This window comes from Thamnophis elegans, chromosome 5 (genome assembly GCF_009769535.1).
Source record: "Thamnophis elegans isolate rThaEle1 chromosome 5, rThaEle1.pri, whole genome shotgun sequence".
Lineage (NCBI taxonomy): Eukaryota > Metazoa > Chordata > Lepidosauria > Squamata > Colubridae > Thamnophis > Thamnophis elegans.
In genome coordinates this window covers 11,466,349-11,483,746 of record NC_045545.1, presented here as the reverse complement: position 1 = coordinate 11,483,746, position 17,398 = coordinate 11,466,349, and the positions used below count along the sequence as shown (strand labels likewise).

The following is a 17,398-nucleotide window of genomic DNA, read 5'->3' as shown; positions in this document are numbered from 1 at the left end:
TGTGTTTGATCCCCCTCATGCATGTGTGTGCATTTCACTGGGCTCTGCCCCCCATGTATGCGCAGCAGAGACCAAAAATCAGCGGCCAGCGGGAGGGGCAAACTCATGCTTGGTGGAGCTGAGCTGGGTGATGGCTTGCGTGCCTGTCATAGGTTTGCCACATCTAATTTGCTAATATATTTTTTCATAGTGGGAACACACATATTCCTAGCAATTATCTGGATCTGCCCATGTCTTAGGCACCCTGTTTCTGTCTTAAAATCCCTAAAGAACAGCTTCATCAGCAGCTGGAATAAGCGAAAGAACATAAAAAGACATCCATGCATATCTCCACTCCTTTATCACATTCTTTACTTAAGAAAAAGCTGTAATATCTCGGACCAATTTGAGAAGTGTTTAAACGGATAGGCCTTTTTGAGTTCTGCCAGCTTTTATGCAAGGGTTAATGCAGAGGAAGAAAACCAGAATCAAATTAGTCCAGCAATTTAGCAGGAGCACAGGGAATAAGCTGCCGTCAATAAGAGTAATCAGTGAGCATTTCATTGTTTCAAGGATATCTACATGGGCTCAATGGGAATCCTTGAAATCAAAAAAGTTTGACACTTTGCAGTGAGCCAACTTTCCATGCACTAATTGTTTAATCTAATAATTTCTGGGGAGAAAAAAACAGGAGGAAATAGCACTTGCCAGTTACTCTTGCTGTAAAATTATCTACTGATACAAAAAATAAATAAAAAGACCAATGGGAACTAGGTTATAGTAAGCACCATGATATCCCATCCATGCTTCCCAGAGCTCTACATGGGGCAGCTTGTCATGAAGAGGCACATGTAGTTTTGCTCCAGACTCACCATTTCATATTACAGAGGGAGATTGATTTGCTCAAGGTTGCCCATGTAGGCTTAGAGAGCCCTAAATACATTATGTTATCTTATGATAGATTATCGGTGCCTTTTCCATTTTTCAAGGACATCTGTTCATTTTTAGAAGCACATTGTAGAGAGCCAATTTGAATAATGTACACGAGACATCTAAAACCACATAAAACCTCTTAATTTATAAGACATGTAGGCAATTCTGAACCCTGGCATTCTACTCACCAAGTAGATGGCAATTCCACCGCCAATTAAAAACCACAATAAACATCCACTGGGTGGTTTTTGTACTGGGTGATGCGTGTCAGGCCACATATAATTCCGCAGATGATAAAAGCAAAGACTAGAAGTGGTTCAGAAGTTTAGAGGAGTCGGTTAGCGTAGAATTGAAGTACATCTTTAAAAGACAATACATTTTTTTAGAAATTTAGTGACATTTTCCCATGGAATGGTACTCTTTCTTTTTTTTTTTGAAGGAAGGTAACAAGGAAACCAACAAAAATCTGTTGGGTTGTTTTGAAAGAAGTAAAAAAAAAAAAAGTTGATATGTTGTGAGATAAGAGTCAAGGATTTTCTCCTTGCTATTTGGAATTGGGAGAAAAATGCAACGTGCCAACCATGACTTGGAGTGATTATAACAGGATGGGAATTGTAAGAATTGTCTTATTGCTGGTTTACAAATTTAATTAAACGAAGAGCAATAGCATTCCGCTTCATAGTGCTTTTACAGCCCCCTCTAAGCGGTTTACAGAGTCAGTATATTGCCCCCAACAATCTGGGTCCTCATTTTACCCATCTCGGAAGGATGGAAGGTTGAATCAACCTTGAGCTTGGTGAGATTCGATATGCCAAATTGTAGGCAGCCGGTGATTAGCGAAAGTAGCCTGCAGTACTGTACTCTAACCACTGCGCCACCACAGCTCATTTTCTTGAGTGAATGGGTTGGGAGAGGGTCAGTGGCTAACTTCCATCTAACTCTGCGGGACCAAATGAGGACAAGTCAATCTTCAAAATGACTTCTGACTCCTAGGAATTGGAGAGGTGAAAGAACCTCTTTGCCACAGAACTCCAAACTCCATCTGAGTAATTTCTGAAGGTGTGAACTGTCAGTATGAACCAGTGGTGGGATTCAGCCAGTTCGCACTTATTCGGGAGAACAGGTTGGTAACTTTCTAAGTAGTTCAGAGAACCAATTTTTGGAAAAAATCTTCTTTTGTTTTTTTCCACTTTACAGGGCTAATCCTGTATGGAAGGCAAGAAGGAAACATTCTAGTTTCTAGCCTAATCTTTATTGCCCTGATTACAGAAACTGCCTCTCCGGTTAACCCTTATTACATTGTAACAGCTAAGGCGAAGCGCCCATCGACCTGAGTGACCTTGAGTTGGCCAAGCACACCCAGCCACATGACCACTGAGCCCCACCTACCCAGATGGTCATTAGGACAGAAAACCGGTTGTTAAATTATTGAATCCCACCACTGGTATGAACCAGACAGGAAATTTATTTGGAGGTGTTATGGAAATTGCACAGGAAGAGTCAAGTACTAATGGAACCAGTTCAGAGCTGTTTATCCCACAAAGCCTTTGGAGAAAAGAAGGGCCATCCCCCACCCCATATTATAATAGGATAACTTCAATGATAATCTTGCCTCCCCCCACCACCCAACCTCCATCCCTCTGTGAATGCCATTAGAAATAATCAGATCCGCCTTTTCATTCACATCACTGCTTCCTACTAATGATGTTGGAGATGTCTGAGTATAGTCTAGAGGAGATGACACCTTAGCTTAATAGCAGCGAAGAGCCATAGTTGGGTGTCCTCCAAACATTTCAGAAATTAAATCCTCCTTGCTTTGTGAGAAAAGCTCTTGGCAGAGGAAAAACATGTGCAGTCCTATGCCATGCCCACTTATCAGGAAATGAGAATAGAGTGTGTCTCAAAAGGAATAGGAGCCATCTGCTTTCATGATGAATTTGCAGTGAGTTGGTTTGAAAAATTAGAAGACTGATATAAATATTGAAATACTGACTCATTTCTGATAATACTTGTTCTTTGATGACTACGGAGATTCTCAGTCCTCCAGGTCATGGTTGTCTCAAAGATGCTTTTTCAAAAGACATGGACTTTGGACTTTTGGACTTTGTTTTTCCTTGAAGTCATTTCACTTCTCATCCAAAGAAGCTTCTTTGGTTCTGTCAGAATGATGGAGAACGGAAGGATTTATATTCCTTGCAGTCATCTGGTGGTAGGATTCTCTTTGAATGTCCTTGAGGTCACCTGGAGATTCATCTGTACCCTCGAGGTCACCTGACTAGTGCAAATGGGTGTGGAATCTTCTTCTAACTGTTGAAAGGACTGTGTTGTAAAGGAGATAGGTGGCAATCGTATTCCCTCCCCCCCCAGTTGAGAGAACACGCCTCCCTCTGTTCGCTCCTCTCCCAACAGAGGGGAAGGGATACAACACCACCAGAGGTGTATTCTACTGGTTTGGAGCGGTTCGCCCGAACCAGTAGCAGTAATTTCAGGTGGCCTCGCCCACCTGCCCTGGCTCTATGGTATCCCATTTAGACCCTTTTTTCGCCCAAAGTGCATGCGCGGAAGGCTGTGCACATGTGCACGCTCACATTTGCGAACCGATAGGGAACGTAGTGCAGTGGTGGGATTAATTTTTTTTTACTACTGGTTCTGTGGGTGTACCTTGGTGGGCATGGCAGGGGAAGAATACTGTAAAATCTCTATTCCCTCCCCACTCCAGGGGAAGGTTACTGCCAAATCCCCATTTCCTCCCGATCCACTGACACTCGGGAGGCAGAGAATAGATGGGGGCATGGCCAACCAGAGGTGGTATTTACCGGTTCTCTGAACTACTCAAAATTTCCGCTACCGGTTCTCCAGTACTGGTCAGAACCTGCTGAATACCACTTCTGGTTAAGTGTATACCACCCCTGGACACCACGTATCTCCCATTTACAACACAGTCCTTTCAGCAGTTCCAAGAATGTTCCACATCCATTTGCACTATTCAGGTGATCCCCGAGGGCACAGATAAACCTCCAAGTGGCTGCTACTACTCTCAAAGAGAGTGTTGACAACCAGATGGCTTGCAAGGATTATAAAATCTTCCATTCTCCACCATTCTGTTAGAACCGAGGAAGCTTGTTCTTTGATGGCATACAATATATTTTCAATCATGAAAGTGTTCCTTTCATTTAATGCAGCTAAATCAACATCATTTAATGGTGATGTTGAAAGAACAAGAAAATGTTGTTCTTACCTAGATGTAAGTCCACTGAGCAAGTTGGATGTTACTTGGGAGTATACCAAGGGGTGGGTTTCAAAAGTTTTTGGAACCTACTCTGTGGGTGTGGCCTCCTTTGTGGGAGTGGCTTGCCAGCCATGTGACCTGGTGGGAGTGGCTTGCCGGCCATGTGTTTTCTTTATTTCTCTCTCTCTTTCCTTCCTTTTGTCTCTCTGTCCCTTTTTTCTTTTTTTCTTTCATCTCTCTCTCACTCTTTTCTTCTTTTTCTTTTTCTTTTTTTTATTCTTCCTTCCTTTCTTTCTCTTTCTCTCTCTCTCTGTGTCAGTCAGTCTGTCTCTCTCTGTCTCTCTCTCTCTCTCTCTGTTTGTGGCAGTGGTGGGTTTCAAACATTTTTGGAACCTCTTCTGTAGGTGTGGCCTGCTTTCTGGGTCCACTGGTGGAACCTCTTCTAACTGGTTTGGTAGATTTGACGAACCAGTTCTACCGAATAGGTACGAACTGGTAGGAACCCACCTCTGGAGTATACATATATGACATTTATATTATTATGACTTGGCCACAGTTCACGATGCTGCTTTTAAAAGTATTTCCTCATTCCAAAGGACAGAATATTTAATAAAAATGGTGTTTCTACCAATTCTCCTTGATCTCTATTTTTTATATTTCACTTCTTTGAAAAAATGAAGTTGGGGTGATTCTTCTTTATCATCAGGTTGTTCTATACAAGGGAAGCAATGACATTCTGATTCCCCCCCCCCCTTGCACACATTAATACGAAAAGCCTTAATTACTCACCGAAACATACACAGCTGCAAAGGCTGCCAGGGTGGCGTGTTGTGAAGGAAATGACTTTCTGCAAAAGGAAAGGACATTCAAATTAAATTCCTCACTAAAAGACATTCCTCCAAGCCGGATTTAAAAATAACTTAAAAAGCACCGGGTGGTCCAATTTGGTTACCGTGTTTAACCTACAGCTTGTATATTCTGAGAAATTATTATTACATTGTCAGTTTGAAAAAAAATGACCTTTTGGTATTTTGTAAAGCACGGCTGCTATAGCCCACATTAACAAACAGTAATAGACATTTTGACTGCATTGATTAAAATCCTGAATGAAGAAAATTTCCAATTATGGCAGAATGAATATTGCATACAGATTTGGGAATAGCTCATTTCTTGCCATTAATTTTCCCAGTGACTGGGATAAGCATTGCACCCATCAATTAAAACTCTTTAACCCACTGCCCCCAAATTGGCAGCAGAATTCTCCTCCTCTAGGATTTCTATCAGTGCTTACTTGATGATTTCCTAATAATCACCACCTAGTTTTTTAAAGATGTAAAGAAATGGGTATCTCGGAAAAGTATTCTGAATCTTGATCCATGGTGTTGATCCATGGTGAGGCTGGCAGTTAAGATGTTCAGCAACACAAAAGAAATCTAGAAAACCTTAATGCAGTGTTTCTTAAAGCGTGGTCCGAGGGCCCTGGAGTCCCTTACCAGAGTCTTTCATGGGTCCACGAAATCAAAATTATTTGCCAGACATTGGAAATATTTGCAAAGATTAAAACAATGTCACTGTTCTTACTGTTTTTAGTTCTTAAAAAATACAGGTTTATTTAATATGTTAATGTTTATGTTAACATCTAACATACATTTAATATGATCAATATTATTTATTTCATAGGTTTAATGTTATTACTTTGACATGATTCGACAAATAAATATTCTACTAATACATCAGCTCTAGGAAGAGTGCAGAGACTCTAGAAAGAGTGCAGAGAAGAGCAACAAAGATGATTAGGGGACTCGAGGATAAAACATATAAAGAACGGTTGCTGGAACTGGGTATGTCTAGTCTTATGAAAAGAAGGACTATGGGTGACATGATAGCAGTGTTCCAATAACTCAGGGTTTGCCACAATGAATAGGGAGTCAAGGTATTCTCCAAAGCACCTGAGAGTAGTACAAGAAGCAATGGGTGGAAACTAATCAAGGAGAGAAGCAACTTAGAACTAAGCAGAAATTTCTTGACAGAACAGTTCATCAGTGGAACAACTTCCCTCTAGAATTTGTAAATGCTCCAACACTGGAAGTTTTTAAGAAGATGTTGGATAGCCATTTGTCTGAAGTGGTGTAGGATTTCCTGCCTAAGCAGGGGGTTGGACTAGAAGGTCCAAGGTCCCTTCCAACTCTCTTATTCTAGTCTATTAATGTTAATTTTTAGTAACATTTAATAATAGATTTTTTTGGGGTCCACTATTATTTTAAAAAGTGGAAAGGGATCCTGTAAGCAGAAGCTCAAGAGACACTAAGGGTTGACTGAAAGGTACAAGCACTCAGGTGGTAGTTAGTAGGTGGGGAAAAGGTGTTTAACTAATTATTTCATTAAAAAAAATCTTGTGGAGTAATATTTCAAGATTTCTCTCTCTAAAAAGAATTGAAAAACTTAATCTTTGTAGTGAATATATGACCAAAAGGCAACATTTAGGAAATGCTTCTTCTTAAATTCAACATCTAGCTAACCATGGCTGATCTGCGATGCTGAACCTGGTTAGGACTTGGATAAGGATAAGGACCACTTGGGCTAACCTGAGGAATCCTGGTGGTGCAGTGGTTAGAATGCAGGCTAACTCTGTATTCCACTGCCAAGAGTTCAATCCTGACCAGCTCAAGTTTGACTCAGCCTTCCATCCTTCTGAGGTCGGTAAAATTAAGAACCAGATTGTTGGTGGTGTTATCTTGATTCTGTAAACTGCTTAGAGAGGGCTGTAAAGCACTGTGAAGCAGTATATAGGTTTAGGTGCTATTGCTAAGTGCTATTGCTAAACTGTAAGGTTGCCAAAAACATTTTGGAAAAAGGCTTTGTCAAACCATTTCTTTACTTTTGTCAAGACAATGATATGCCCATGAAGTAACTTAAAATCAAAGTCCACTTGAGGAGACTTAGATGCACTCAAGCAAAATCTATGATGTATCAAAGCTTATGCATGAAGACATTTGTACATAAAAATTCTCACTAGAGAAAACCCAATAACCTATTTTGAGATAGGTATTTTTTTAAAAAAGATTGAGGCATTCTCAAAAATAATTACTGCAAATCTGGGAAATTGAAATAAGATTTTTTAGGTTTTTTTTTCCTTTTTAAAGAACTGAGGTTAGACTGTCTTCTTTCAAAATTAGACTTTATACATTAATTTTCTCTGAAAAAAGAAAGCCATGGGCCTCATTTCAGCCTGCTGTCTGCAAATGCTATTACAGTATCTAAATATCTGTTTATAAATCAATTTTACGCATGATGATTACTCTTGGAATCAGTGTAGATAGTAAAATGGATGCTCAGAGAAGTATTATATCTCCCTTGCAAATTCTAAACATGTGTTTTTCTTAAAACATTACATTACACATTTGGGGAGAGAACACAGGAGCAAGAAAATATTGTTCAATTACTCTCTAGGCCTATTATTAGGGAAATCCTTCTCATTATTGCAACATTATTGGACAAAATTACCTTTTTTTTAAAAATACATGCCCTGCTAACTCACTGTCATTTTCAAGCAACTGAAATGTCCATTCGTTTAGTAATTATCCTTACTTATAAAGATAGTCCTTGACTTATAACCATTTGTTTAGTGACAAGGGCACTAAAAAAATCATCCTCATGGTCAAGTGATTTACATTTGGATGTTTGACAACTGGTACATAGTTATGGCAGTTTCAGTGTCCCAGGTCATGCGATCACCTTTTGTGACCTTCTGACAAGCAAAGTCAATGGAGAAGCCAGATTAATTTAACAACCGTGTTACTAATTTAACATCTGCAGTGATTCACTCTGGCAAGAAAAGTTGGTAAAATGGGGCAAAACACAGGTAACAAGTTTCTCACTTAGCAACATAAATTCTGGGGTCAATTGTGGTCGTAATAGCAATAACAATAGCAATAGCAGTTAGACTTATATACCGCTTCATAGGGCTTTCAGCCCTCTCTTAAGCAGTTTACAGAGTCAGCATATCGCTCCCAACAATCCGGGTCCTCATTTTACCCACCTCGGAAGGATGGAAGGCTGAGTCAACCCTGAGCCGGTGAGATTTGAACAGCCGAACTGCTGAACTGCAGTCAGCTGAAGTAGCCTGCAGTGCTGCATTTAACCACTGCGCCACCTCGGCTCTTAAGTGGAGGCCTACCTGTAGTTAAGCAATTTTTTGCTGTGAAAACCAAAAGCCTGAAGGAGAGCCATTGAGAATTACATAAATGTCTCTCTGTAGAATTCTGTCCTCCTTAATTTGTTTCTAAATATGCTATTTCTTGGATATGCTAATATATGGCAGAACATAGCCAAGGGTCCATATTAACACAGTAGAAGTAGAGGAAAAAAGGCCAGCTGCCTTTGGTTTATTCCAGTGTCACCTTCCTGTTGATCAGTCCAACAAAGGTAATTTGAGTCCAATAAAGGTAATTTACCTTCATCCCAGATAATTTTGATACTGATTGTAGCTGTTCTGACCCCCCTCGTCCCACACCAACACACTCCGAGTCAAAGATACTTTACGGAATTTATTCACAGACAGACAGGTCCTTGGCAGCAAACCGGCAGAGATAAGCCTTGGCAGCAATCCAACACAGATAAGCCGTGGCAGCAATCCAGCCTGCAAGGCTCACAATACTGTTCTCCAACATTCGTTAATGCATTGACTTCTACAAAAGATGTGTGTGCACAAGCAGTCCTTTTATAGTCTGGAGAGGAGCCTAATGACCACCAGCTGAGTGCAATTACCTCCTGTAACTGCGCAACTGTTCCTTACGCCTATTAGCTCTCCGGTGCCGGGCATCCAGAAACAATTCACTGCTGACCTCAGGATCACACTCTCTTGTCTCCTCCCCACTGGTCCAAGGCTCAGGCGCCTCCGGCCAACCAGTCTCTCTGTGCCCTGCTCGGAGTCGGAACCCTGTCCAGGGTCCTCCACATCCTCCAGAGCCGACTCATAGGGCCCCCTCGCTGTCGGAGTCTGGTGGCAGCTCCAACGGCTCCTGCTAGGCCACAACATGTAGCTATCAGGCATCACATCGTGCTACCTGGAGCTGGAGGGGGAATGATGGAATGGACACTTGGTCATTTCGCTTCCTGCTTTTGGCTAATAATTAAATTGGCAGCTACCATAATGCATTAGGGTTGCAGCTAAGGTAAGAGAAAGACAACTATTCATCACCTCTGCTGCAACACCAATGTCCTTGGGTTCTTCCCAACTTTTTCATCCTGAAAAAGCCATTCCAAAATTGACCGAACTATATTTTCCCCACATGATTTCAATCAAAACCTGTAACCTATAAAAAATAAAGACTCCAGCTTGATTCTTTTCTCTTCATCTCTTGCAGCCTCCTTTACTCTGTGTGTTACATTTTATTTTTGTATACAGAAAATTGGGAGGACAGGCCTTGCCGGCGATGGGTGGAAGCAACTTTAGAAGTCATTTTGATCAGAAGAACACTCTATGTAAATTACAAAGCAAAGGCTTGCCTTGTGGAAAAGCAAAATACGCAGACAAATGCTACAATCAGATGTGTATGCATGATGAACAAGTTATAACAAATACTGAATAACAAACTACTAAATATGTTTCTAACCTGCCGTCATTGATGACAATGGGATCAGATCCTGAGCAAATATCCTCCACAATATAAGAATTTTCTGAGCACGATACGTTGAGGGAAGTATAATTAGGTTTGCATACAGTCAGGAAATACGGTGTTTGATATCCAGTTGACAGCTGTATGATATCAGTGACGAGTGCGGTAGCACAAAGGCCAAAGATATGGACACCTAGAAACGGAACAAAAAAATGATTACACTTTGGTCAATGGAAAGCCAAATGGATCGCTAAACACCCAGTTGTAGGAAGACATGTAAATGACCCCACAGAAAAGGTGCTTTGGACTTCCACTTCAGCAATAGACAACCCTGAATAGGATTCACATCTCACATGGCCTCTTCTGGGGCTCTCTGTAGAAATGGGGCATAGTATCCTCCCTCAGTGTGACTGCGGGGTCCTAGGTCAAACTATAGATCACGCTGTGTGACCGGTTGTAAGCTGAGGGCATATAGTGGTCCTATATCAGATTTTTAAAATATAAACAATGCTGCGCTTTAATGGTTAGATGGTCTAGATCAGGAGTAGTCAACCTTTTTATATCTACTGCTCACTTTTGTATCTCTGTTAGTAGTAAAATTTTCTAACCGCCCACCGGTTCCACAGTAATGGTGATTTATAAAGTAGGGAAGTAACTTTACTTTATAAAATTTATAAAGCAGAGTTACAGCAAACCCCTACCGCCCACCATGAAAGCTGGAACGCCCACTATTGGGCGGTAGGAACCAGGTTGACTACCACTGGTGTAGATATTGATATCTGAACACAGATATTCTTGACATTTATATATTATTAGCTGATAGCCTGGTGTTGCCCAGGTATTTATTTATAGGGAGAAAATGTCCAGACCAAACGTAATTTCTCATGTTGTATTTTTCCCCTTACCAGAGGAAGTCCCCTTGTGGAGTACTGTGAAGTTGTTACCATGGTAACTCCATTGCGCTGTACAGTAGAAGCCACTTTACGGCACTGTAGCAGAAGCCATTTAAAGGCACGACAGACTGTATCTTAACAGAACCAATACCCCAAGGAGTGTTAGAGGTGTCTTACCCCCACAATATTTTCCTCCAGAGAGTAAGTCATCTGTGTACCAAGTTTGGTTAAAATTGCTCAAGGCATTCCAGAGTTATGCTGGAACACATACACGCACACTCACACACACACTGAGAGGTTTTAAGGATGTCTTACCCACACAATATTTGTTTCCAGAGAGTAAGTTATCTGTGTACCAAGTTTGGTGGAAATTGCTCGAGATGTTCCAGAGTTATGCTGGAACATATACACACAAACACACACACATCTGCTTTTATATATATAGATTGGGTTCTACTAATCTAGTTGAAATGCTAATTTATATTTCTAGTCCATGTATGATGTGCCACATGATATAATGCTATGACCAATAACTTTTGGTGAAACAGACATACTGTTTATTCTAATTTGGAACGCTAGCTGGTGACCTCAGGGCTGGTCTGCACACAGAGTAAAATGTCAGCTGATATTGTAATGTTGTAGTACTGTAGTTATTCCTCTATATAGCTGTATTATAATTCTGAACCAGTGAGCGCTTTTTTTTTTTTGCCAATCCACATGGTGAGTACTTCAACCCATTCAGTCCAGCGAGCGTGTGGATTGGGGCGAGGCAGCCACCTTGGATTGCATATATGCAGTGAAGGTAAAGCTTCATCCCGGTCCAGAGGTGGGTTCCTACAAGTTCGCACCTATTCGGTAGAACCAGTTCGTCAAATCTACCGAACTGGTTAGAAGAGGTTCCACCAGTGGACCTGGAAAGCAGCCACACCTATAGAAGAGGTTCCAAAATTTTTTGAAACCCACCACTGGTCCTTGGATATGATTATTCTATACTATCATGCTCATATTTGTAAAACTCAGTGCCTCTGTGAAAGGTAAGGATGACTACTGAGTTTGTGGTGCAATCAGAACATTGCGTGTGTTGAAGTTGTTTTAACGCAAACCAAAGATGCCTTTTAAAAAACAAGTTTACATCATATTCTTATGCATGCCAGTGCTGTGTGTGAGGTAATTTAAGGTGGTTCTGACAAGTGTCGTCGGCATCTTCATATCCGGTCACATGGGCGGCAAGCCACTCCCATCTGGTCACATGGGTGTCAAGCCACTCCCACAAAGGAGGCCACACCCACAGAGTAGGTTCGAACAATTTTTGAAACCCACCACTGTCCCGGTCCCTATAGAACCCTGAAACCCCATCAGAAAAACTCACCAACAAATCGGACAGCTCTCCTAAGGAAAGAGTTGAAATTGCAGCCGCCTGCGTTGATATTGGCCTCGGCTCCAATTCCATTCCGGCGTTTGGAAAGGCAGCAGTAGAGAATGCTCTCGCCTACCATAATCTGCAATGACAAAAGATGGTTGCAAGGTAACTGTGGCAACAGTTTGAGCAGGGTCCGGTTCAAATCAAAGCACTTAATGTAATTATTGTAGTGCAAATTTCATTCACCAAAGTATGGATGCTCACAGGTATAGCAATAGCAATAGGACTTAGACTTACATACCACTTCGCAGTGCTTTTACAGCCCTCTCTAAGGAGTTTACAGAGTCAGCATATTGCTCCCAACAATTTGCGTCCTCATGTTACTGATCTCGGAAGAATGGAAGGCTGAGTCAACCTTGAACCTGGTGAGATTCAATCTGCCAAACTGCTGGCAGCTAGTGATCAGCAGAAGTAGCCTGTAGTACTGCGCCACCACGGTATATATTTATGTATTTATATACATGTGTATATATTTGTTATGTAGGTGTTTGGGTAGATAAATACTTTCTTTTGAGAGCAGGCAACAGAATTTCATTTTTAACGTGGGCCAGTGTGCTCACATTTTTTTAAAAAAATGACAATAAAGTTATCCTATCTTATTACATCCCAGATAACTCTTAATTCAATTTTCTCAGCGAGGGCAGGGAACATACTGCATGTTTACACGATCTTGTTTGCGAGAGGAATGATCAGATCTGTTGGCTGAAACAACAGTTGATCTAAGATCTCTTCCAGCTCTCTGACATTGCTTGTGGAGAATTGGATTGAAAGCAGAGAATGAATATGTTCATATGTACAAAGAAAACAAAGGGGTATACACTGCTGTTGTAGCCCAGCAGGAGCCGTTGGAACTGCCACCAGACTCCGACAGCGAGGGGAGGAGACAAGGGAGAGTGGTCTGGATGCCAGCAGTGAGTTGTTCCTGGATGCCCAGCACCGAAGAGCTAATAGGCGTCAGGAACAGTTGCGCAAGTACAGGAGGTAATTACACTCAGCTGGTGGTCATTTAGGCTCCTCTCCAGACTATAATAAGGACTGCTTGTGCACAAGCCCCTCTTGCAGAAGTCAACGCATTGACTATAAAAGGACTGCTTGTGCACACACCCCTTTTGCAGAAGTCAATGCGGAAAGTAATGTTAGAGAACATTATTGTGAGCTTGGCAGGCTGGATTGCTGCCAAGCCTTATCTGTGCTGGATTGCTGCCCAAGCTTGTCTGCGCCGGTTTGCTGCCAAGGATCTGTCTGTCTGTTAATTAAATGCCGTAATTTATCTTTGGCTCAGAGTGTGCTTTAGTGTGGGACGAGGGGGGTCAGAACACACTGCTATCACTGTGACACACTATGTTAGTTTAAAAATTGACCTCTGAAGTAGTTAACTTTGGGAGAAATGCTCAGGGCTGCTAAATAAACTTTGAAGATTTGAACCTAGCTTTGCCATTCTGAAAATATTCCTTCTCTTGCTTAGTGCTTTCTAGGTGTTATGGACTGAACTGCTAATGTTTTGAGAGGTCAGTGCTCATCACAGCGGTCAAGGCTGGGCTGAAATTACCTGTTTCAGTTTGTATTAGCTTTACTGACTCATGAAAATACTTCCCTGGGTTGGCAATTTTCAACATCAGCTCTGACTGTCATTAAGACATATTTTAGTAGTGCTTCTACACCAGTATTTTCGGCTTCATTTCCATTCACTTCTATCACATTTGAGTAGCTAAACAGATTTGACTGGTTTTTGGCAATTTTGTCCCCTTGAGCATGATATTGGCAGAGGTCCCCATAATTTTGTGAGTAGCTAAGAAGCAACTACTACTTCCTCTTGTAGAGAGCAACTTTGAGATCTCAAAGTTAAGATTATCCACAGCTCACATCAGAAGTTGATTAGATGGCTGGAGGAGGCTTTTTTTTTTTTTTTTACTAATTAAGATATTTCCAGAATGGCTGGAACAGGGGTGTCAAACTCGATTTCATTGAGGGCCGCATCAGGGTTGTGTTTGACCTGAGGGACTGGAGTGGGCATGAACAGGGTGGATGTGTCCAGCTGAACGTCACTCACGTCAGGGGCTCCTGCCAGCAAAAAACGGGCTCCTGAGTTCTGTTTCTGGCTGCAACGGCCTCCTGCAACCCTCTGCAAGTGAAAATGGAGCGCATGAGGGCCGTGCGCAGCCCTACTGTGTGACGTACCCGTGGTTCGCTCATGAGGCCAATGTTGAGAAAAGACACGGACACGAGCTTTCTCGGGATGAGGCGACCCAGATTGGGGTCTGGGACCCCCTTTTATTGAGATAGGACAAAGGCAGGAGGAGCAATCAGCATGTGATTTAAGACAGCCTGTCAAACTACAATTGCTAATCTACTGCTCAGGGAACTTCTGTCTATATATGGTCAAATCCTGGGCGTCGTTGGGTAAGGCACATCTAGAGTGAACTATCAGGATATTATGTTATGAACTATCAGGATGTTATGGAGTTTGTTTTTTTCCTGTGTGGTTCAGCGTGGCTGCGCATGCCCTGTTATGCACTGGGCCATGGGTGACCGCCACACCTACACAAGGAGTTATATGACAACACTACTGAGCTGTTTTTGCTGGCAGAGGCACTGCAGGCCAGTCCTTCACTTTTTCCAAGTCGGCCCCATGGGCCAGATCTGAGACCCGGTGGACTGGATCGGGCCCCTGGGCCTTGAGTTTGATACCCCTGGGCTAGAGCAATAATTTTGGAGAGGATTTAATGGCGGGGACAGTTGTGTGATACTCCTAGGGAATCAAACTAGCTTGAAAACTGTATTGCTGTCCTCAAAATTACGTCAAAATTCAGTGGCAAATTAAGGAGGAAATGCGTGGTTTGCTTCTCTGAAAACTTCTCTTCTCATTCTTATTTTAAGCAATTACAAATGTACTTCCAAAATTGGCTAATTTTCCACCAGATTTGACAGCACAATCACAGGGAACAATACCAAGTTCTTAGGCCCCAGGCATCCTATCTTGTAGAACAACAAAAGTAGCTAGAGATAGGTGAATCTAACAGAACAGGGTCCGTGGTAACTGTTCAATGTAGCTGAACTTCTTAAGATTATTAACAGCTTGCCCTAGCTTGACTGATGTTGTGGCCATCTCCCTATTTTGCTGAAGTCGGAATGCAATTTAATTTGGTTCTCCTGCAGTTTTGTTGCTATTTATTTATTTAATTTATGTGCTGCCCATCTCATTATCCAAAGCATATCTTTTGCTCACGGTTATCCAACAGATCTTACAATAGTTGACAGAGGTGGCTGTTCCTCTTTCAATTCTCCCCAACAGGTATGTTAGTTAGAACCGCAGACTTAATTGCACATTACAGAGCAAGAAGCATGAATGAACCAACTCTCAATTATTTAATATTGGCTTCCTTTTTTGTTGGAAAGAAAGCAAGAAGAAATGGAATTCTAGTTAGTAAGAATCACAGTATTCTCCAAGTGTTTTAGGTAAAAAGTCATGCAAAGAATATTTTCGACGTTTCTTTTTAAAGCATTAATTAAAAATTATGGAGGCCATTTTTAGAAAACTTCTGATGCACTAGATCTCAGTGTAATTGAGAGTGCAGTAGTTCGACATTATTGCTCAACCTTCAGCTGTACTACCTACCTTAATGGATCTCCCTTATTTTCCCCTACAGCAAAATAAGGATGGTGAAGATAGTATAATTCCACCATAAGGGGGACTTAAGGGATTTAGTAAGCTAAGCGCTATTGTCCAAATCAGCTTCCAATAACATAATGAGCCTCAGTATAACCATTATGGTGCTGGGACTTTGATCAAGAATAACTAGTGGGATTGAAAATTTCTATTTTTATAGAATTCTCAATTGCTTTCAATTGTTATATATGAAGATCTCCCTTGGAAGGAGCATAAGTCAAGCCATGCGGCTGTTGATTGGGGTTTAGATACTGAATGATTTTCCATCACACTATTAACCAATTTTCCAGCTTTGTATAACAGTGAACTGTAAGCTACCGTATTTGTCGGAATATAAGATGCACCGGAGTATAAAACGCACCAAGATTCTGAAGAGGCAATTTTTAAAAAAAAGTTTTTGCACTCTGCAGACCTCCCAAAAACAGATATTTTTTTTTGAGAAAATGGGCCCTTTTTTTCAAAAAAGGGTATGCATAGCCTTTAAGAGGCTTATAGAGTGTTCCTAGGGTCTGGGGGAGGGAGCAAAAAACAGTCCGTTTTTCAGTCATTTTTCCCTCCCCAGCCTCCAGGAGCACTCTGGAAGCCTCCTAAAGGCTATGCACAGCCATTTTTGCAAAGGGGGTGGGGTTTTGGGGGCCAATAATGCTGTATTCAGTGTATAAGATGCACCCAGATTTTCAGCCGCTTTTTTGAGGGAAAAAGATGCGTCTTATATTCCCAAAAATACGGTAAGCTGAATGGGCTGGGTTTATGCTTGATTTAGGGTTAATGAGCTGGCCTAGAAACCAGGAGACTGTGAGTTCTAGTTCTGCTTTAGGCATGAAAGCCAGCTAGTGACTTTAGACCAGTCACTCTCTCTCTCAGCCCAGCTCACCTCACAAGGTTGTTGTGGAGAAAATAGGAGGAAGAAGGAGTGTGAGGTAGGTACTCACATTTGCCACTTTAAGATACTTATAAAGTAACAAAGGTTGGATTTTTTTAAAAAAATCTAATAAATAAATAAATAAGTATGCCAAGCCACACTAACCAAGTTTGAAACTAAACAAGTGAGACATGGATGACTAAGCAGAGAAACATTTAAACTGATCCAGTAAACTGTACAACCTAGTCTAAATTATTCTGGCAACTAATACTTCTCTTTGATCTATATGTTCCTGTTCTGACCCCCCCCTCTTCCCACACTGACACACTCCGAGTCAAAGATACTTTCCGGAATTTATTTAACAGACAGACAGGTCCTTGGCAGTAAGCCGGCACAGATAAGCCATGGCAGCAATCCAACACAGATAAGTCTTGGCAGCAATCCAGCTTGCCAAGCTCACAATTCTATTCTCCAAGATTAGTTCCTGCGTTGACTTCTGCAAGAGGGGCGTGTGCACAAGCAGTCTTTTTATAGTCTGGAGAGGAGCCTAATGACCACCAGCTGAGTGCAATTACCTCCTGTACTTGCGCAACTGTTCCTGATGCCTATTAGCTCTCCGGTGCTGGGCATCCAGGAACAATTCACTGCTGGCATCCGGATCACACTTCCTTGTCTCTTCCCCACTGGTCCAAGGCTCAGGCTCCTCCAGCCTCTCTGCGCCCTGCTTGGAGTCGGAACCCTGTCCAGGGTCCTCCACATCCTCCAAAGCCGACTCATAGGGCCCCTTGCTGTCCGAG

At 41.8% G+C, this 17,398-nt stretch overlaps 1 protein-coding gene across 1 annotated transcript in view; it reads right to left on the bottom strand.

Annotated features, from left to right (window-relative positions):
- Positions 1 to 17,398, bottom strand: part of PLPPR4 (phospholipid phosphatase related 4) — a 52,066-nt gene that overhangs the window by 1,694 nt on the left and 32,974 nt on the right. The window contains 6 exon segments of the mRNA XM_032218998.1: positions 1,101 to 1,129; positions 1,132 to 1,230; positions 1,233 to 1,272; positions 4,931 to 4,988; positions 9,757 to 9,952; positions 12,022 to 12,151. Of these exon segments, the coding sequence (XP_032074889.1) occupies positions 1,101 to 1,129; positions 1,132 to 1,230; positions 1,233 to 1,272; positions 4,931 to 4,988; positions 9,757 to 9,952; positions 12,022 to 12,151 (552 nt within the window).